This window comes from Bos indicus, chromosome 5, assembly GCF_029378745.1.
Source record: "Bos indicus isolate NIAB-ARS_2022 breed Sahiwal x Tharparkar chromosome 5, NIAB-ARS_B.indTharparkar_mat_pri_1.0, whole genome shotgun sequence".
In the NCBI taxonomy this organism is placed as follows: domain Eukaryota; kingdom Metazoa; phylum Chordata; class Mammalia; order Artiodactyla; family Bovidae; genus Bos; species Bos indicus.
Genome location: NC_091764.1, coordinates 106164735 through 106186137, shown reverse-complemented (window position 1 = coordinate 106186137; position 21403 = coordinate 106164735). Strand labels below are relative to the sequence as shown.

Sequence of the window (21403 nt, the reverse complement as noted above, 5' to 3'; positions counted from 1 at the left end):
AGGTGATGATTTGCTTCTAAAATTTATAGGAAATGTAGAGGACGTCCCTGGTGGTCCAGTGGCTAGGACTCTGCATTTCAGTGCAGGGGGCCTGGGTTCAATCCCCAGACAGGGACCCCAGATTTGTTCCCTGATTAGGGAACTAGATTCCGCGTGACACAGCTAAGAGCCTGTATGCCGCAACTGAAGACCCCACGTGCTGCAACTAAGACTCAGTGTAGCCAAACAAATTAAAAAATTAGGAGCTATATGTCTAAAATTCATAGGACATGTAAAGGTTCTTATAATAGCCAAAAAAATTTTTTTGAAAGAACAAAATTGGAAAACTTAACACCAGCTGATTTCAATACTTTAAAGCTACAGAAGTCAAGAGTGGGTGGTGTTGGCTTGAGACAGATACACAGAATGGTGGAACTGAATGTGGTCTGGAAGTAGATTCATACACGTAAAAACAGCTGATTTCCTCAGAGATGTGAAGGTAATCCCAATTTATTGGGGGTTTTACTGTTACTGACATTTAGGGGGATGTGCCTCACCTGAAACTCACTTTCAGGGCAGGAGAGACATCAAGCTCCATGGTGGTCAGAGTGCCGTCCCTAAGAAAAGACTCCATTCGCGCTTACAGGACTTCTGCTACCAGCCAGTGCTCAGGGATCGTACCTCAACTACCTCAGCCTCAACTCTACCTTTCTAGCTATTCTGCCCTTTGACCTAGAGGCTCTGTTATGTAATTACAGTGCCCAAGCTAATTTACGGAGAAGGCAATGGCACCTCACTCCAGTACTCTTGCCTGGAAAATCCCATGGACGGAGGAGCCTGGTAGGCTGCAGTCAGTCTGTGGGGTTGCAAAGAGTCGGACACGACTGAGTGACTTCACTTCACTTCATTTCAAGCTAATTTAGTAATGGGAGAGGAAATTGTGGTATACAGCAAGGTCCCCCGGATTCAATAGAAGGGATGAAAACATCAGATGGAAACTGGACTTGGTGACTCTGAGATCCTGTGGTTCTAGAAAGTTACAAGTACACTGTTCATATTAGTCAATTCAGTGTGTCACACGTGGCCATATACCTATCAGTCTACTGTGACAAGCAATGTTAGCCAGCTACCCAACAGACTTCCTTTCTTTCTGCTTTCACATGCAGGGGTGTATGCATGTAGTGTGAGCAGTGGCAACCCTTTTGTGACCATGAAGCTTCCATGAAGCCAAGAAGACTGCAGGAGGCTGAACAAGAGCCTGCCACTGTTGAGCTGCTGCTGAATTAAGTGGCCCTGAAATCTCCTGCATCTAGACAGTGAAATAAATCTCATTGTTGAAGCAACTTTAAGTTGGGTGGTATATTTTGCTCTCTTTCCCTTGATGTAGGCAAACACACATTTGTAGATCCTCCTAATGTGCAGATCCCAGACTGAGACCAGAAACACATCTTTTAGCTGTCCTTGTATTTAGGTGGTAGGTAGCCAGCCTCTAAGATGGGCCCCTTGGCTGGCCTTTTCCCACATTGAATCAAGACAGGTCCCTGTGACCAGTGGAGTATGGCAGATGTGAAGGTGTATGAGGTCTGATGCTGGGTCATGAAAAGACGGTGGCTCCCATTTGGGTCTCTTGGTTTGCTCTGCCCCAGCCATGCTGTGAGGACACTCAAGCAGCACTGTGGAGAGGCAACGTGGAAAAGAGCTGAGGATTCCAGCCAACAGCCACACCAGCTGGTCAGGCACTTGGGTGCAACAGCTCCTCCAGTTTCGGTCAAGCCTTGGATGATAGTGGCTCTGGCTGACCTCTGACTCCACCTTGTAAGAAAACATGAGCCAGAGCACTTGGCCAGGCCACACTTGACTTTCCTGACCCCCCAGAAACATGGAAGATGATCCATATTTATTTATTAAGGGTTGATTATTTATTTCACGGTGGCAAAATATACATAAAATGAAATTTACCGTTTTAACTATTCTAAAGCGCACAGTTCAGTGGCATTGAGTACATTTACCTTGTTATGCAACCTCTGCCACCATCCATCTCCACCGAATTTTTCATCTTCCCGAACTGAAACTCTGTACTCATTAAACAATAACTTCCCACTCCATCCCAGGTCTTGGCAACCAACCACCACGTCTACCTTCTCTATGAATCTGGGTACTCTGGATATCTTGTAGCAGTAGAATCACACAGTATTTGGATCAAGATTTAAGTCACTAAATTTGGAGCGAATTTGTGGCAATGAATACAGGGACTTGTTATGACAGGACTCTACTCCTCAGCACTTGGTCACAAATGTTCTCCTTGCAACTACTCAAAGCCCCACTTGATTTCCTAAATTTCACCCAGAAATGATTCAAACAGAAATTTTTCTTCCTTCTGCACCCAGCCCGTCAGTCCAGATGCTCCTCCTGGCCCCTGTTCTAAAAACAACTATTGCCCACTCTCCAGCTCTTCCTGGTCTTCCTTTCCTTCTCCTGCCTTTCTTTTAGTCTTGACTCTAAAAGTATCAAGATTTTTCAAAACCGGGTCCTCATAGAATTAAATTGCTCGGGGCAGGAGTCAGGGCAAACTCTGTCCTGAGGACCGAACCACAGCATCTGCCTGTTTTCTTGCTGACGTTTGTTTGGATCACAGGCATTTGTCTACCTGCTGTCTGTGTCTCCTTTTGCACTACAGAGCTGATTAGTTGTGACAGAGATCAGATGGCTCACAAAGCCTAAAATACATGCTACTTGACCTTCAATAGAAACAGCTTGCAACCCCAGACTTAGGGTTTCTAATATTTTATATGTGTAGCAAAACTCCAGCGGAGAGCGAATCATGACTGCCTTTGTGCAGCAGCGTTCACCTTCCAATTCAGGGAGTCTGTTCCTTTCTGGTCCTCGCCTCCCATTCTACAGATATCAGCTCATCCCAGCCCCCCACCTAATTCAGCTTTTCTGTTCTGTTGATACTGGAGTTATCAATCCGCATGCAGGGTTGCAAGGTGGGGGCATGGCTGTTTCTATTTTCTCCTCCCACATCCCATACTCCTTCCTCCCTCCCCTCCCTCCCCTCCCGGCCCCTCCTCTCCCCCTCCCAATTCCTTCCTTCTCACCTCCTTCCCTCCTCTCCCTGCCCCTTCTCTTCCCCTTCCTGACTTCCCTCTCCTCTCCTTCCCTCTCTCCATCTTCTCTCTCTCCCCCTCCCCTCCCTGCCCCCTTTCTCTCCCTTCCTTCCCTTCTTTCCTTCCTTCCACTAAAGATGGGGGAAGAGGCAACAATATTTTAATTCACTCCTTATGAATTAAGAAACCATGCAAGGAGGTGGGAAATTTTTATTCCAGAAGTGCATGCACATGCATACCCACACATGCATGTGCACACCCACACACATGCACACACACACATGTGCGTACACACACACCCTCACACAGCAAGCCAGTCCAAGCCTGTCTGGTGTGGAGATGCCATACCCTGAGCCATAATCACAGGGCACTTCTCAGCTCTGGCCCTTCGAGAGGAAGAGGAACAAGGGTAATTCCAGCTATTACAGGCTCCTGGGCACCAAATGACATGCTCTGCTGTAAATTGTATATAATCAGGGAGGAAGACTTTTATTTGTCCGTGGTTATGAATGGAACTTTTCCTTCCTCTCCTCTAGGAGGAAAGGAACAGGTTTAGATCAGTCCGGGGGAGTTTCCTTGAGCTGAGGTGACCAGAACTCTCTCTCTGGGTACGAACGGGGCCCCTGTCCTATATTCAGGACGTGTGTAAACAGAGAATCTCATGTCTCTTTTCTTAACCAAGATTTCCCTTCTCCTCACCACACAATTTCTGTCTTTAGGACAAAGCATGCTTACTGCAAGGTAGTGGAGATTTTCAGATGCTTGAAAGTGATGGAGACAGAATATAAGCGCCTGTTCGTCCTATAACATTTTTGCAACTTTACCTACATAGTCTCTGCCCTGTGGGAGCTCACAGTTTTGAAGGGGAGACCAATTATTTATAGGAAATGCTGAATTACAGAGGGAAGATCCCCTGGAGAAGGGAACAGCTACCCACTCCAGGGTTCTTGCCTGGAGAATCCCATGAACAGAGGAGCCTGGTGGGTTGTAGTCGATGGGATCACAAAGAGTTGGCCATGACTGAGTGACTTACACACACACACAGACCCTTGAGAAGCACAAGCTGGGGGAAGGGGTGCTTCATGCATTTTCTGTGCTGGGGCAGGCTGAACAATCTCCCCTAGACCAAGCTTTTAGAGATGACCCTTCCAGAGGTGACTGGTGATGTCTGGCAGGGAGGAGACAGTGGCAGTTGGAAGTGGGGTTGTCCCCAGGATTCTCACTTCCATTCCAGAACTTTTCCTTTAACAGATTGTCTCCCAACCCCATATGAGGCAGCATACCAAGAAAGTGTGGAGTGAGGGGTGGACCTATGCTCGTTAGGGAAATAGGCTTCTGGAGCAAAGACAGGAATTGCATCCACAAAGCAATTAGAAAACCAGACAGAAGAGCATCCATTTCTGAACTGCGTAGTACACAGAACGGGGAGTTCCCAAGTGGAGGAGCATGGTGTAGAATCCAGAGAAGACCGGGCTGAGCTCCGAGGAGTGGAGTGGGTGGAGAGGAGGGGGCAGGGCGAGGCAGGGGGCCCGGGCCCCTCCACCCGCAGACTGAAGCCACCAGTTACCTGCTCCTCACCAACACCCTTCCTTTGGTTTTCCCTGTGTGCTTTTTTCCTTTTAGCACCTGAGGCTATTTTCTTGTTTCATTCTGACTTTATCCCTTGTATTAGTTGATCTCTGTCACGTATCATTGTACCAGTTACTTTTTGCCACTGCTTTTCTACTTCTATAACATTTTCATTATGTGATCTATTTATTTCTCAATCCCATTTTATGTCCTTTCTAACTCTATTTATCATCTATCTATCTACTATCAGCCATCTATCATCTACCTATCATCTATTTTTCTATCATCTACTAAACCATCTATTTCTCCCTCCTAATTCATCTTCATTCTGTTTTTATTATCTTGTCCTTTCTCCTTCACGTCTAAACAGTTATCTCTTAATTCAGTCTTTCATCATTATTATTCCCCCTATTTCGCCTCTTTATCCCCTCCACTCTTTTCCCCACCCTTATTTCCACACAATCACACATCAGTTATCTTCTGTCAATGTCTACATTCTTCCCTCCCTCCAACTATTTGTTTTCATCTCATTAGTTAGTGATAACAAGCAAGAACACTGGAGTGAGTTGCTATTCCCTTCTCTAGGGGAATCGTCCTGACCCCAGGATCAAACCCAGGTCTCCTGCATTGCAGGCAGATTCTTAACAATCTGAGGCACCAGTGAAACCTGTAACAAGCAAACTTTTGTGTAGCCTTTTTTATGTGCCAGGCGAGGTTGTAACTGTTTTACTTACATTCATTCACTTCACCCCCAGGACGACACTGTGAGGTAGCTGACTCTCATTATCCCCATTTGGAGGAGACCCAGGTCCAGAGAGGTTTATAAGATGCTAAGCTCTCCAGCTAACAAATAGCAGAGCCAAGGCTCAGTCCTCCAGCTCTGCTGTAACCACTACGCTTGCCAGCTCTCGAGAAGGTCCACAGTCCCTCAGCTTGTCGGAGCCCCCTCCTGCCCACTGGGTTGATGCAGACTCCATCATCACGGGGGCTCCTCACTCTGCAGGACAGGACAGAATCCTGGGAGTTTTGTGCACAACAGAATGCTTAGGAGAGAGGTCCTTCTGGCCTTTGGTCCACCTGGCTGAGCTGCTATGTTCACTTGCAAAAAGGAGTCATTTTGGAGGTTCGGAGCCCTGGAGCTCTAGCACCTGGGGTCATGCTTCTGGGAGGCAGCACCATCACCTTTTCTGAGCTCCCTACTAGTCTCAGAACCAGAGATCACTGATTCTTCAAAGTCTGGGCAAATCTCCTGCCCTGCTCTGTTCTCTCTGATCACTCAGTTTCAGCTCCCACCGTCCCCAGAGGGTCTCCCCTTCCCAACAGAATCCCAACCTTGAGTTCAGAATTTCTAGACGCAAGTCAGGAAGGAGGGTTGTCTACAGGTAACTTGCTTTTGGCCTCACTTCTCATGCTGCATCGATGTGGGGACACAATGTCTGCACCATCTAGGAATGCAAGAGGGTGATACAGAGGGAAGAAGACATAGTTGATCATCTCAATAAATTACCCTGGCGCCTGTCCTGATGTCCTGGATGGAGCGAGATGATCGTAGGCAGGAGGTGGCAGCAGGTCCTGTTCCGTCCAGGCCTCCACGCCTCGGGCCTCTTAGCTTGTTTCCGTGTCCTATTTCTCCTCACTTTATCCCTGCTTTTGTAGCTGGGGTGATCTTCTTGAAACAGTTTCACCCCATGCACTTTCTCTTTAGAAATGCACAGGATACTCTCAGTTCTGGAATTAGATCATGGCGATGGTTGCATACCTTTGTGAAGATGGTAAAAACTTACACTTTAAAAAGGTGAGTTTTATGGCATGTGAAATACAGCTCAATTTTTAAAAAGAAGGCTTTTATCATCGTTGGCCTTGGAGTTAAGTGCACAGTCTTCAAGGTCTCCCCTGATCTCTCCAGCCTTACTTCTTTCCACTCACCTTTCACCACTCTCAACTCTCCCTGCCTCTGGTCCTGTCACTTCCTTGACCTAAAATCCTCTCCCTCTTCAGTCCATAAATCTCTGTCTCGTAGTTTCTTCAAGACTAGTTCAAGTTCGGCCTCCTTGATGGAACTTTGATGTCAGTCTTCACTGACATCTTCTACTCTAAGCTCCCTTACACGATCGATCTGTTCCTACTTGGGCATAAACTTTAGAAGACGGACCATTCCTTGAGTGAAGGGCTTCTTCTTCTTTTTCATCTTTGTGACTCTGCACCCCACAGTACCTGGCATAGAGGCCACCTTAAAAAGTGATAAATGCATTCTTCTAATCTCTAATTGATTCACATGTGCCTTATTTGTTGTTGTTTTGTTTTCAACTAGATTATAAGATCCTACAGGTAGGGTCCAGGTCTTCACCTGAGATTTAGCACTGGATAAGAAGAGAATACCTGGTTGACCATTCAGCTCCTTACTTACCTGATGGCTCAGCCGAGAAAGTCACCCGTTCCTATTTCACTGGTGATGGGCGGGAAAGGGAGGATACTGACAGGCAGGGAGAGTCCCCAGGATGCTGGTTGAATGGTGGTTGCTCCACCCTTAACCACAAATGGTTCATTGACCACCGCTTTGGCATCTACAAGGGCCTTTGGAAAGAGATGTAGCAATTTCCCCCCTCGCGGCTTATTTTTAAAATCAGTGGCTGAGAATGCCTTCCAGAAGTGGGGTCAGACAGCCCTGAGCTGCCAGGTGGACGGAATGGGTGCTGTCTGAGAGGAGATGCAGTGGTTGGTCCTTAATTTCGGACCTCTACTTCCCTGGAAGCGGAAGCTGGGTCAAAGGGAAGGAGTGGCTTATCCCAAACAGATCACAGCTTCCATGGTGATACAAGCATCTAGCCAGGCAATTTTCCCAGTCCTGAAGTTTGAAGGCTGGGGCTGGGCCAGCTAGAGAGCTACTGGCCTTCTAGTCACTCGAGAGAAAAAAAAAAAAAAAAAATAAAAGTTTTATTGAGTTCTTACATATGCCAAGCACTCTTCCAGGCACTAGGGATTGAGGTGTGGACTTGATATAGTTTCTACCCTCCAGAGGCTCATAAATTAGCAGGAGAAGACAGAGAAGTACACATGTAAATACATTAGTAGGTAAACACATCAGCACAGTAAGTGCAACAATGGAGGTAGAGGAGAAAGAGAGTCCCTGGAGTCTTTAAATAAGTGGCATCCAGGTTGAGACCTGGTGATGAATAAAGGTCAAAGGACAAAGGAAAGAGGCATTCCAGACAGCAGACTGTGAAGTGCTCGTGAGATGAAAAAAATGCCTTGTCCACAGGTAGTTCAATTGTTTAAAGCAGGGGTCACCGCATAGTGGCTCAAGAGACAAATTCAGCCAGCTGCTTGTTTTTGTAATTAAAGTTTTATTTTCACATAGTCCCACCCATGTATCTACATATTGCCCATGGCTCATTTGTGTTACAACTGGAGTTGAGTCCTTGTGACAGAGAACATGTGACCCTGAAAGTCTACTATACTGGTCAAAAGAAAGTGGTCTGGGAGAGACTGGAGAGTGGCAACAGGCTGGGAAAGTTAGGGAAGGCAGACTATGAAAGGGCTTGTAACCAAGCTAAAGGGTTCACTCTTTAAACGCTAGGAGGGAGCAAAAGGAGAATGGGCAACCACCTGTACTCAACCTTTACCATTTCACTTTGTCTTCTTCCATCCTGATCTCCTAAGTTTCTTCCTGAATCTCTAATGTCTGAAGAACTTCTTTTAGCGATATATTTAAAGCAGGTCTTCTGACAACAAATTTTCTTAGTCTTTCTTCATCAGAGAAGGCCTTTATTTCACTCAATTCCTGAAGATATTTTCACTAGGTATAGAATTCTGGACAGTCTTTTTCCACTTCTTCCTGCTTCCATGGTTTCTAATGAGAAACCTGATGCCACTTCTGTTGGGGTTGCCCTGTGGGTAATGCATTGTTTTTTCCTGGCTGCTTTCAAGAATTTTGTTTGTTTGGTTTTAGCTTTCAGCAGTTTGATGAGTCTGGATGTAGATTTCATTGAATTTATCTTATTTGGGATTTATTGAAATTCTTGAATCTTTAAATTTATATCATTCACTAAATCGGGAAGTTTTCAGCCAATATTTCTTCAAATATTGTTTCAGCACCAGTCTTTTTCCTCCTGGGACTCTAACAGCATGAATGTCAGACACTTTACTATTTACCCACCGTCCCCTGAGGTTTAGCTTATTTTCCTATTTTTTTTCTGTTGTTTAGCATGAAGAATTTCTTTTGATCTGTCTTCAAGCTCACAGACTCCTCTCTTCATCATCTCCATTCTGCTTCTGACCCTATCCAGTGATTTCTTCCTTTATTTTGGAGATTGAATTTTTTAGTTCTAAAGTTTCCCCTGTGGTTCTTCTTTATATCTATTTCTTGGCTAAGAATTTTTAAATTCATCTTAAGAGAGTTTGTATTTATTTCATAAAGCATTTTTTTCCTAATAGCTTGGTGGTGTAATCCCAACATCTGAGTGATTTTAGGTTGTCTGGGAGTTGAGATTTTTCTTGTTCTTTGTATGGCAAGTGTTTTTAGATTGTGTTCAGGACATTTACAATATTATATTATCAGATTCTAGGTTTTATTTAAATCCTATGGAGAATGTTGTTATTTTTCTCCTAGCAGACAACCAACCCATTTTATAATTTCAGGCCACAAGTTCAGACAAACCTTTTCGTGGGTTATGGCTTGAATGTTAGTTCTATTTTCAAAGCCTTTGAGGTGCTATTTGAAATTTTCTTGCAATGGTGCTGCTCAGCAGACAGCCTGGAATCTGGGTGGTGATCTATCTCATCATTCAGTTCGCAAAGTTTTTAGTAAGATGTTTAAGATCAGATCCATGCTGACACATCTCTGGAGTAAGTCCAGGAGCTCACAAACTATTTCGTGGTACAGGTTCCAGCTTTTCCCTCTCTATGACTTCCCTAGTTCTTTCCATGTCTCCCATTTTTGGCCCTTTAACCAGAAATCTGCGAATTTATTTTCCCTACTCAGTGTACTTACCTCAACTACTCTTTTTAAAAATTTTGCTTGTTTCATTTTATTTCCTCAGCCTGGGAAAGCATCTTCCTGTCTGGCTAACTAATATTAATTTTTCAGGTTGTAGCTTATACATCATCTTATCCTAAAAGCCTTCCCTTATTGTCATGTCAATTATGTTTACCCCTTTTCCATAGGACCCAGCATGGTTTATAGTTACATATGTATTTGTTTATTGATCTAATATATCTCTCCTACTAGCCAGGGGATGAGATCATGTGTTTTGTTCATCGTTATGTAACATTTCTATATTTTAAACAGTGTATGACACAAAAGACACACTCAATATTTAATTTCCTTCCATCTACCCACCCACCCATCCATGTCCTGCCTCACCTCCCAAAAGATATTAAGATCCTTGTATTCAAATATGGCTTGGCTTTTAACAATAAAATTAAATCTTATCTTTTTATAACTTTATAATTTATAAAGCATTCTTGCATTTCCTTTTTCTTCTTGCCTGATTTTATGAAGTTGAGAGGGAGAAAGCTAAATGAACAACTTAACCTCACATCTCAAGCAACTAGAAAAAGAAGAGCAATGTAAGCCCAAAGCTAGTAGAAGTAACAAAATAACAAAGATCAGGGCAGAAATAAATGAAATAGACACTAAAAAGACCATGAAAAAAATAAAGCTAAGAGCTGTTTTTTTAAAAAGATAATCAAAATAGCTAAACCTTCAGTCAAACTTACCAAGAATAAAAAAGAGAAGATTCAGATAAAATTAGGAATGAAAGAAGAGACATTGTAACTAATGCCACACAAATACAAAGAATCATAAGCGACTACTATGAACAACTATATGCAAAAAAAAAAAAAAATCAGACAACTTATAAGAAATGGTAAAATCCTGGAAACATTAGTCTACCAAGACTAAATCATAAAGAAATAGAAAACCCGAACAGATCAATTACTAGTAAGGAGACTGAAGCCATAATCAAAAATCTCCCAACAGGGAGTTTGGGGTGGACATGTACACGCTGCTATACTTAAAATGGATAATCAACAAGGACTTGCTACACGGTTTTTTAAATTTCAAACTATATTACAATGCAGGCAATGGCAACCCACTCCAGTACTCTTGCCTGGAAAATCCCATAGATGGAGGAGCCTGGTAGGCTGCAGTCCATGGGGTCGCTAGGAGTCGGATACAACTGAGCGACTTCACTTTCACTTTTCACTTTCATGCACTGGAGAAGGAAATGGCAACCCACTCCGGTGTTCTTGCCTGGACAATCCCAGGGACGGGGAGCCTGGTGGGCTGCCGTCTATGGGGTCGCACACAGTCGGATACGACTGAAGCAACTTAGCAGCAGCAGCAGCATAGTACTCAGAAGAGTATACTACCGGCATAAAAAAATGAAACAGAATAGAGAGCCCAGAAATAGATCCACACATCTATGGTCAATTAATTTATGACAAAGGAACCAAGAATATACAATGGGGAAAGGACAGGCTCTTCAATAAATGGTGTTGGGAAAACCGCACAGTTGCAAGCAAAAGAATAAAATTGCACCTTCATCTTAAAACACTCACAAAATTCAACTTGAAATGGATTAAAAACTCGAATGTTAAGATCTGAAACCATAAAACTCCTAGAAGAAAACAGGGCATAAGCTCCATGACATTGGTCCTGGCAATGATATTTTTGGGTTTGACACCAAAAGAAAGGCAACGAAAGCAGAGATAAACAAGCGGGACTACTCCAAAGCAAAAAGCTGCTCAGAAAAGGAAACCATCAACCTTGGGCTTCCCTGGTGGCTCAGACAGTAAAGAATCCGCCTGCAGTGTTGGAGACCTGGGTTTGATCCCTGGGTTTGGAAGATCCCCTGGAGGAGGGCATGGCAACCCATTCCAGTATTCTTGCCCGGAGAATCCCATGGACAGAGGAGACTGGCAGGCTATAGTCAATGGGGTTGCAAAGAGTCGGACAGGACTTAGCAACTAAGCCCATAGCACAATTAAAAGGCAACTTATGGAATGGGAGAAAATATTTGCAAATCAGTTCAGTTCAGTTCAGTTCAGTCACTCAGTCATGTCCGACTCTTTGCGACCCCATGAATCATAGCATGCCAGGCCTCCCTGTCCATCACCAACTCCCCGAGTTCACTCAAACTCATGTCCATCGAATCAGTGATGCCATCCAGCCATCTCATCCTCTGTCGTCCCCTTCTCCTCCTGCCTCCAATCCCTCCCAGCCTCACAGTCTTTTCCAATGAGTCAACTCTTTGCATGAGGTGGCCAAAGTACTGGAGTTTCAGCTTTAGCATCAGTCCTTCCAAAGAAATCCCAGGGCTGATCTCCTTCACAATGGACTGGTTGGATCTCCTTGCAGTCCAAGGGACTCTCAAGAGTCTTCCCAACACCACAGTTCAAAAGCATCAATTCTTCGGTGCTCAACTTTCTTCACAGTCCAACTCTTACATCCATACATGACCACTGGAAAAACCATAGCCTTGACTAGACGGACCTTTGTGGTCCAAGTAATGTCTCTGCTTTTTAATATGCTGTCTAGGTTGGTCATAACTTTCCTTCCAAGGAGTAAGCGTCTTTTAATTTCATGGCTGCAATCACCATCTGCAGTGATTTTGGAGCCCCCCAAAATAAAGTCTGACACTGTTTCCACTGTCTCCCCATCTATTTCCCATGAAGTGATGGGACCAGATGTCATGATCTTTGTTTTCTCAATGTTGAGCTTTAAGCCAATGTTTTCACTCTCCTCTTTCACTTTCATCAGGAGGCTTTTTAGTTCCTCTTTACTTTCTGCCATAAGGGTGGTGTCATCTGCATATCAGAGGTTATTGATATTTCTCCCGGCAATCTTGATTCCAGCTTGTGCTTCTTCCAGCCCAGCTGTTTCTCATGATGTACTCTGCATATAAGTTAAATAAGCAGGGTGACAAAATACAGCCTTGACGTCCTCCTTTTCCTATTTGGAACCAGTCTGTTGTTCCATGTCCAGTTCTAACTGTTGCTTCCTGACCTGCATATAGGTTTCTCAAGAGGCAGGTCAGGTGGTCTGGTATTCCCATCTCTTTCAGAACTTTCCACAGTTTATTGTGATCCACACAGTCAAAGGCTTTGGCATAGTCAATACTGGACTATAAGCCTATATAATTCAGAGTATTCAAAAATAATATACAGCAGCTGAAATGAAGGAAGTAGCTCTATTTGTATCAATAGGGCTGAATCTCAAAAGCATCGTACTGAGTTTTAAAAAAGTGAGTTGTTAGGATTTCCCGGTGGTCCAGTGGTTAAAGACTCCACACTCCCAATGCAGGGGATTCCCTGGTGGCTCAGAGGGTAAAGAGTCTGCCTGCAAGGCAGGAGACCTGAGTTCAATCCCTGGGTCAGGAAGATCCCCTGGAGGAGGAACCTGGAGGGCTACAGTCCATGGGGTCGCAAAGAGTTGGATATGACTGAGCGACTTCGCTTTCACCTTCCCAATGCAGGGAGCCTGGGTTCCATCTCTTCTATGGAAACCAGATCCCACATGCCAGAGCTAAGAGTTCACATGCCATAACTAAAGATCTCGCATGTTGCAACTAAGACCCAGAACAGCCAAATAAAAAATAATTTTGTAAAAGCAAGCTGTTGAATGATACTCAGAAGATAATGTTTTCCTTGTGAAAGCTTTTGCACATCTTGATATGACACATTTTATGGATACACTATATAGAGATGGATACACACTCTACAGACATGCCTTAAAACTATAAATAAGCCCATGAGAATGAAGAACATCAAAACCAAGAGGGCAATCACTACTTGGGAGAGACGGATATACTGGCAGCACAAATAGACTCCGTGTTTCTCCCCATCCTCCATCCGTGCTTTTTGCTATGTAACTTCAGGAACACTTCTCATCAAGAAGTGAACCTGTTCCCTCACTCCTAGAAGATACAATGGGTTTGTGAATTGCTTTAACCGATAGCATGTAGTACAAGTGACATGTGCCATTTCTGAATCGAGGCCTCAGAAGCATTGCACGATTCCACTGTCTATTCTAACCAACCTGCTTTCGCAGGTAAGCAAGTCTGGGCCACGTCCTGGAGGAGACCCAGTGAAGGACCATCCAGGTGTCCCAGCTGAGGTCAGCCTATTCCAGCATGCAGCCAGCTGACCTCCAAACACCCGAGAGAGATGATGATCTTCAGAGCTGCCCACCTGACCTCTGAGGCCTGTCTGAAAACTCATGAAAGAGCCCAGGTAAGACCAGAGCAACTGAGGTGACCAAGGAGCTGTAAGGAGTCAGAAGGCTTATTGTCTCGGCCACTAAGTGTCCGGGTGGTTTGTTACTGAGAAGTAGCCGATATAAAGGGGGAGTATGGAATGGGGGAGGGGCAGAAAGGACAAGCGTTCAATTGTATTGCTCATGTTTCATGTCTTCTTAAAAAAAGAGACCTGGGACTTCCCTGATGGTCCAGTGGTGAAGAATCCACCTTGCAATGCAGAGGATGCTGGTTCCATTCCTGATCAAGGAACTAAGATCCCACGTGCCGCAGGACAGCTAAGCCCACACACCATAATGAGTCTGTGTGCCCCCAGCGAGGAGCCCAGTCCTGCAACTAAGACCCGATGCAGCCAAATGAACTTTTTTAAAAAACAGAGAGACCTGAAGCAAACATAGCAAAATGTTAAGATTTCCCATACACAGGGAGTAGAAAAATGAGGACTGGCTATCTAATTCTCCTAACGCTCCTAACTATGCTTGAAGTATTTCACATTAAAAGAAAACTTACACAGAAGAGTAAATATCCAGTGTGCTACGCCAGACAAGATGGCCAAGATGATTTTTTAGAAAGCATTTTTTTTATTATTTTGACTGTACCACCCAGCACATGGGATCCTAGTTTCCTGATCAGGGATCAAACCTGCGACCCCTGCATTGGAAGCCCAGAGTCTTAACCACTGGACCACCAGGGAGGCCCTGGCCAAGATGATTTTAAAGAGAGGAACAAAAAGCAGCAGCTTCCCTCTCGCCTCCTCCCTACTTCACTGGCACCACACACACAGAGCAGAGCAAGTGGACCAGGGATGGTAGAGTTCCTATCCTCTTGTCTCATCCCCGGGACGTCTTCCCTAACCTCCTGGCACTGGATCCCTTGCCAGCTTTTAATCCTCCAGCCTTAGTGAGTCATCCATGAGACAGCACACATCTGATCAACTCTCAGACAGATCCTCAGAGATGAGCCGGGGGAGCATCACAGGGGTGAATTCTATACGGCTGCTTTGGGGGCAGCGAACCTGAAACCTCATAACTACTTCATACTATTGTTATGTTCAAAATCCAGGTTCACCAGATAAAAATGTGAGTCCTTCCTGCTGCACTCAAATACGGGGTTAGTCACCTCCCCTGTGACTTCCTCCTGACACTCTAACCTGCCCTGTCCTTTGTGTCTGAAGTTGCTGCCACTCCTGGCAAAGGTGGCAGGGTGTGTCTGCCAGGAGACTCGTGCTGGCCCATCAAGAGAGACGAGGGCTCCCAGGGGATATGCACTTCATGCCAGAGAGCGCCAGGGCCAAGCTGGCTGCTCGAGGGGCTCAGCATCCCTCTCGGCCCGATGCATCGCTCCTGTCTCTTCTGATGTCCAAGCCCACTGGGGGCACCGTGGCCACAGGCCACTGTGTGCACAGCATTCTGTGCTGACTGTGTGAACACCTTCCTGCGTGCATGCTGGTCCTGCAGGTTACCCTGAATGTTTGTCCCGACTCCACTGGGCTGCACGCTGTCCAGGGACACAGTGTGCTAAGTGACTTTGTGTCCTTACCATCCAGTGAAAGGAAAGAAGGAAAAGAGGAGAAAGGTCAGACAGGAAGGAAGAAAGGGAGAAAGGGGAGGCAGCAGGAAGGAAGGATAATAGCAGCGTGTATTTATAGAATGACGATATACCAGGTCGTGTGCACTTTCTTATTCAGTCCTCCAACTACTCGGTGAGGTAGACACTATTATTAATTTTTCCTAGCTTACAGATGAGGAAACATCCTTCCGAGGGTTGGGTAACATGCCCGGTGGTACAAGCCATGGAGACTGAATCGCAGAGGCAGTCTGTGAACAAGGTTTGTTTAACTGTGTTCCCATCTCTGACGCCAGACTGTCCAGCTGTGTTCCCATCTCTGCTGCTAGACTGTCGTGTTGGGTAGTTTTGAGCACAGAGGAGCAGATAACGGGGAACCAGGACGTGACTCTAAAGAAAGAAAAAGGGAGAGAAGAGAAGGCAGAAGAGAACATAGATGAAAGGGGAGATCTACACACAGATCTCACACTGGGCCTGCGACAGCGTGGTTTCTGCTTCATTCCTTGACATCTCCAGAAAGGAAGCATGTGCTTCCTGGTGATGTGTTCCAGGTTTCATTCTCCACGTGCCAAAGGCATCCAGAGAGAGCCCGTTCTGCCCGCCTGCCTGTGAGAGAAGACGGGTAGACAGCTGACTGTGGGGCTGTACCCCAAGTCAGCAAGTCCTGGACCACTGCTCGGGGCGGGGAGTTAGGAGAATACAAGGCTCTCATGACATTCTCATCAGCCAATCGATACATAACCTTTCTTATGTTCGTTTCTGTTTAAAGACGCCTGATTTTAATAAATTGTTGACTCATTATGTACAGTGAACTCAGGACCAGCAGCACCATAACTGATGCCTGGGTGAAGCTTGTGCTCCCAGACCTGTATTTCCCCATAAGGCACATCACAGCCTTCTAGCAGTGAGGAATCTTAGATCCTTGCCTGTAAAACCATCAACAAAACTGTCAAAAATGTGGCAGGAAATAGACTGTGTAAAGCACACTTGGTTATGTTGGTGGAGCTGAAATCAGAAGGCAGAGGGTAACCCTGCTCTTCTCGGCTGGGAGTGTGCTTGTCTGCTGACTCAGTTTTCCACCGTTCTGCTTGTGTGTGTGCACATACGATGCCCAAAGTGGTTGCAAAGGCCTCCCATTTCATCCTGAGGGTCAGTTACAACATCCAAGCAACTTGGAATTGATGAGACTATTGCTTTTGCTCAGTGGCTAAGTCGTGTCTGACTCTTTGCAACGTCACGAACTGCAGCATGCCAGGCTTCCCTGTCCTTCACTATCTCTTGGAGTTTGCTCAAACTCATGTCCATTGAGTTGGTGATGCCATACAACCATCTCATCCTCTGTCAGCCCCTTCTTCTCTGGCCCTCAATATTTCCCGGCATCAGGGTCTTTTCCAGGGAGTCGTTTTGTGAATCACATGGCCGAAGTATTGGAGTTTCAGCTTCAGCATCAGTCTTTCCAAATGAATATTCAGGATTGATTCCCTTTAGGATTGACTAGTTTGATCTCCTTGCTGTTCAAGAGACTCTCAAGGGTCTTTCCAGTACCACAATTTGAAAGTGTCAATTCTACGGTGCTCAGCCTTCTTCATGGTAGATGCCTGATTACTTCTGGGGTTACAAATAAATGTTAGCAAGCTGGAGAATCTGCAAATATAGAGGCCACGATGAATGAAGATTCACTGCAGGCAGTATTAAGATCGACCAGTTCTCAGACTTGGATATTCCAGGAACTTGGCCGTCCTCTGGGAAAACAGGAAAGGAACAGAGCCCTGGGGGGCATGGCAGTAACTGCAGGTGTATGTGTAAGAGGGCATCACATACTTGTCCGGCAGGGACCCTCAAAGGCCAGCCATCCATGCTGGGATTTAGCCAGGATTCTGTTCTGGTCATTAGAGGTGGTCAGCAGCGCAGATCCTAGAAGAGCCTACCAAGTCTTCTCACTTGAATCAAATAGCTCCTTGAATCCATTGTCTTTGTATAGGCTTCTGGAGGCTGGATCTTGCTCAGCCCTGTGCCTGTGTGGAAGAAACTCTGCAAACACAGGCTGTGAATTGAATGAGGCTAGGCCGGATCTGACCCCACACTGTCTTATCCCTCCCCTTCCTTTGTAATGTACCCTCAAGGAAATATTTCTAAGTTTGAGGTTCCTCGAATTGGTAGTCCTTAAAGGTTTCTTAATGATGTCACCGAGCTACTGAAAAAAAATCTTTCCCAAGATACATTTCACCGGGACAAGACTTCACAGGTGAAGAGAAAATGTCAAGGATGTTTCTGATTTTGTGAACTTGCCAGGAATGACAGTGAGCATGGCATGCCATGATGCTGCGTACCGCTTGCTGATTCCCATTCAATTTCACCTGAATGGGAAAACTCAATCCTGAAGGAAATCAACCCTGAATATTCATTGGAAGGACCGATGCTGAAGCTGAAGCTCCAATACTTTGGCCACCTGAGGTGAAGAGCTGACTCACAGGAAAAGACTCTGAAGCTGGGAAAGATTGAGAGCGGGAGAGGGGGACGACAGAGGATGAGATGGTTGGATGGCATCACTGACTCAATGCCTGTGAGTTTGAACAAACTCTGGGAGATAATGAAGGACAGAGAAGCCTGGCTGAGTCCATGGGGTCGCAAAGAGTTGGACATGACTGAGCAAATGAAGAACAGCAGCAACAGAAGAGATATTCTTTACCTAAAAACAACAGGCCCGAGGAGCCACCCTCTCCGCTCTGCTCGTTCCTTCAGCACAGCTCGGCTGATTCTTCCGAGGGCCTCTGAAACAGGCCTCTTTCCATGAATTCATCTTTCCTTTGTGGAACGTTTTCTTCCTCCTCGTGAGACTCAGCCAGGATCCAACTGCAGTGACACAGACGGCACATGCTTTGCCAGGAGATCAGCTCAGCCAGCGACCAGGCAACCTGTGTTTCCCTTCAAATTCCTCTTCATGCCTTTCCCCCACTCCAGTCACACTGCCATGCTGCGCAACAGCTGGGGCCACCCTTCCCCACTGCAGCGAGCTTACAGCCTTGCTGGGTTTTGAGTATGTAAGTGGGGGCAGGGGGAGAGAGGGCAGTAGGGACCAGAGACCTCAGGCTCAGCGCCTGCCTCATCTCCAGGGTGTGCTTTTAAAGCCTTGAGGACATCATCATCTCTCCTCAGGATCCTTAACTGTACAAATTGAGAACCTGAAGCTCACTGAGATGGTCTTTACCACTGCCCCATGGTCTGCGCTGAGGCCCCAGGGTCTGCACAGTATCCCCTGAAGGCCCTTGCAGTCAGTTTGCTTTTCCCAGCTTCCTGGCGGTGTTGCACCACCTCCCTTCACTCCACCCCTGCTCCCGTCTGGACCTCATACAGTGGGCGCTCCTCCTCTTCTCAGCCTGCCAAGCCGCTGCCTCCTCATCATTCATGGAGTGTCTGAAACCACTTCCACCCAAGAAGCTTCCAAGAACACGCTGGGTACAGTCTTAATCTTATCCGTCTCAGTCCAAATGCAACCCCACAGACTCCCTCATCTACTGCTGCACTAAAATCCCTACCATTTGGTACTTTTAACTACACACGTGACCAGCTTAGTGTTTGGCGTGTCTTTGTAAGAATGGAACTCTGCTCAATGTTATGTGGCAGGCTGGATGGGAGGGGAGTTTGGGGGAGAACGGATACATGTGTATGTATGGCTGAGTCACTCTGCAATCCACCTGAAACTACCACAACATTGCTAATCCGCTACACCCCAATACAAACTATAAAGTGAAAAAAACGGTAGGTAGCATCATTGCTTGACCTTTCCAATTTCGGTTGCCGTCTAGTGGCTAAGTCCTGTCCGACTCTGCGACCTTGTGGACTGTATGGACTGCAGCCCACCATAGAAGCTTGTATCTGCTAATCCCAAACAATTTATTGAATAGGCATAAATTTTAACTTTTTTTTTGAGGCAGACCATTTTTCCAGTCTTTATTGAATCTGCTAATATTACTTCTGTTTTTACGTTTTTGTTTTGCTGGCCATGAGGCACGGGGAAGCTTTGCTTCTGACCCGGGAGCGAACCCGTACGCCTTGGACTGGAAGGTGAAGTCTTAACCACTGGACCCCCAGACAAGTCCTGGCATGAATGCCAACGCCTTTTACTGATCACACTACACCCACCTCCAATGCGACCTGTCACAGTACGAACCCCAGCAGTTCCTGAGCCTGTACCAGCACACCCCATTTTCTACCTACCTTGCTGTGTGAGAATCAGTCGCAATGGTAGCATTCGTGCTTGGAAGACAATCTCTTGCTTCAAGGGCAGAACACCTACCTTCTTCTCGGGGGGACCGCCAGGCTCTTTGGAAAAGGGTTTGTAAAGTGTTAGTGAGTCGTGGACCCAGCCTGGAGTGGTGTTCTCCTCAGGGCTGTTATTGGACAGTTGCTGCCTTGAGTAGAAGATCAAGACACATTCTGTGTTATGAGAAAGCACTGTCTCTGCCAAATGCGTTTCTGTAAGTGATTATGTGTAGGCGTACCAGTAAGAGTGCTTTTTGTTTCCTGCGGCTTCCCAGATGGCCCGGGTGGTAAAGAACCTGCCTGTCGATGCAGGAGACGTAAGAGACGCACGTTCAGTCCCTGGGTGGGGAAGATTCCCTGGAGGAGGGCACGGTAACCAACTCCAGTATCCTTGCCTGGAGCGTTCTAGCCCGTCAGGCTCTGCTGTCCATGGGATCACATGGAGTAAGACACTCATTGACTCAGCCTTATACCCGGATACGATTCAAACTTTTGGAAAGTCAAGTATTTCCATGAAATTGTAGTGAATAATCTCCTACATCAAATGCCCATGTGTGAAACAGACAAAGTTTTAACTCACTAATATTCACAGATAGGACAGTAGGGAAACAGTAGGGAAAAAAAAACCAAAACTCTTTTTTTTTCCCCATAAACAGAGCTTAAGAATGAATATATAAGTAAGGGGCTGATCACCAGTCTGTACAACATATGGGTTTTTGGAATGTTTAGCAGACATTTATCATGATCGGATTTGTGCCTTGGGTGGCAAGTTCTCTTTCTGGGCATCTTTTGCTTGACAGGATCCCAGCATCTTCTTCAGTGTGTTGGTCTGTGGGGGCTCAGTGCTTGGAGGTCAAGGTCAGTGTCGATGACACCCGGAAGATCTGGGGAAGCATGTTACTAAGTTGGTAAAACATCTCTTCAGAAATACTCTGTAAGACGTAACAAAAAAAAAAAAGAGAAGAGTTTGCATTTGTTAAACTATCAGTGATTTTTAAAAAATGTTTTAAGTGTTTTAAAATATGGAAGTAATACAAGTAGTTTCGGACATGAGGTGGAACGTGAGAATCTCATCTTCGGGAACTGATTCAACTGCATGGCTCTGGGCAGGGGCGTGTCTCTGAGAACCCACGCTGTGTCTGTCAAGCAGTAAGCCTGATTACCAGAAAAAGCCCTCGATAACACTAGTGTAATCAGAGATAAAAGTACCACTCGTGCTGAATTCTACACAGAAGACAGAATCGTTTCCTGCTCACGTCCTCCTTTATGAACTCTTTAGACTCTATATAACATAAATGTGGGGGAAAAAACGGAAAGAGGAGTCAAGTTCGGCTTTGGGTTAAATCAAAGAACCCTCGAGTGGTAGACGCTAACATCTTCAACAGTAAACGGAGTGCCTTGATAACTCCAAACACTTCTCCCCCTAAAACACAGAAACCTGTGAGCATTTTGTCATGTAGTAATGAGTTGAGGGCAGGGCTTCCCTTCCCACTGTTTCCCTACTGTCCTATCTGTGAATATTAGTGAGTTAAAACTTTCTCAGTGGGTAGCCACTCCAATATTCTTGCCTGGAGAATCCCATGGACAGAGGACCCTGGCGGGCTGCAGTCCATGGGGTCGTGAATAGTCGGACACGACCGAGAGACTAAGCGACAACGACGA

The 21403-nt window shown here is 45.7% G+C and overlaps 1 protein-coding gene across 3 annotated transcripts in view; it reads right to left on the bottom strand.

Annotated features, from left to right (window-relative positions):
• Positions 1–20231: 20231 nt before the first annotated feature.
• The window catches only part of FERRY3 (FERRY endosomal RAB5 effector complex subunit 3), a 40263-nt gene continuing 39091 nt past the window's right edge, over positions 20232–21403 (bottom strand). For all 3 annotated transcript variants that reach the window (XM_019961674.2, XM_070790274.1, XM_070790275.1), the window contains one exon: positions 20232–20673. In XM_019961674.2, the coding sequence (XP_019817233.1) occupies positions 20581–20673 (93 nt within the window). In that variant the 3' untranslated portion in view covers positions 20232–20580. The remainder of the gene's footprint in view (positions 20674–21403) is intronic.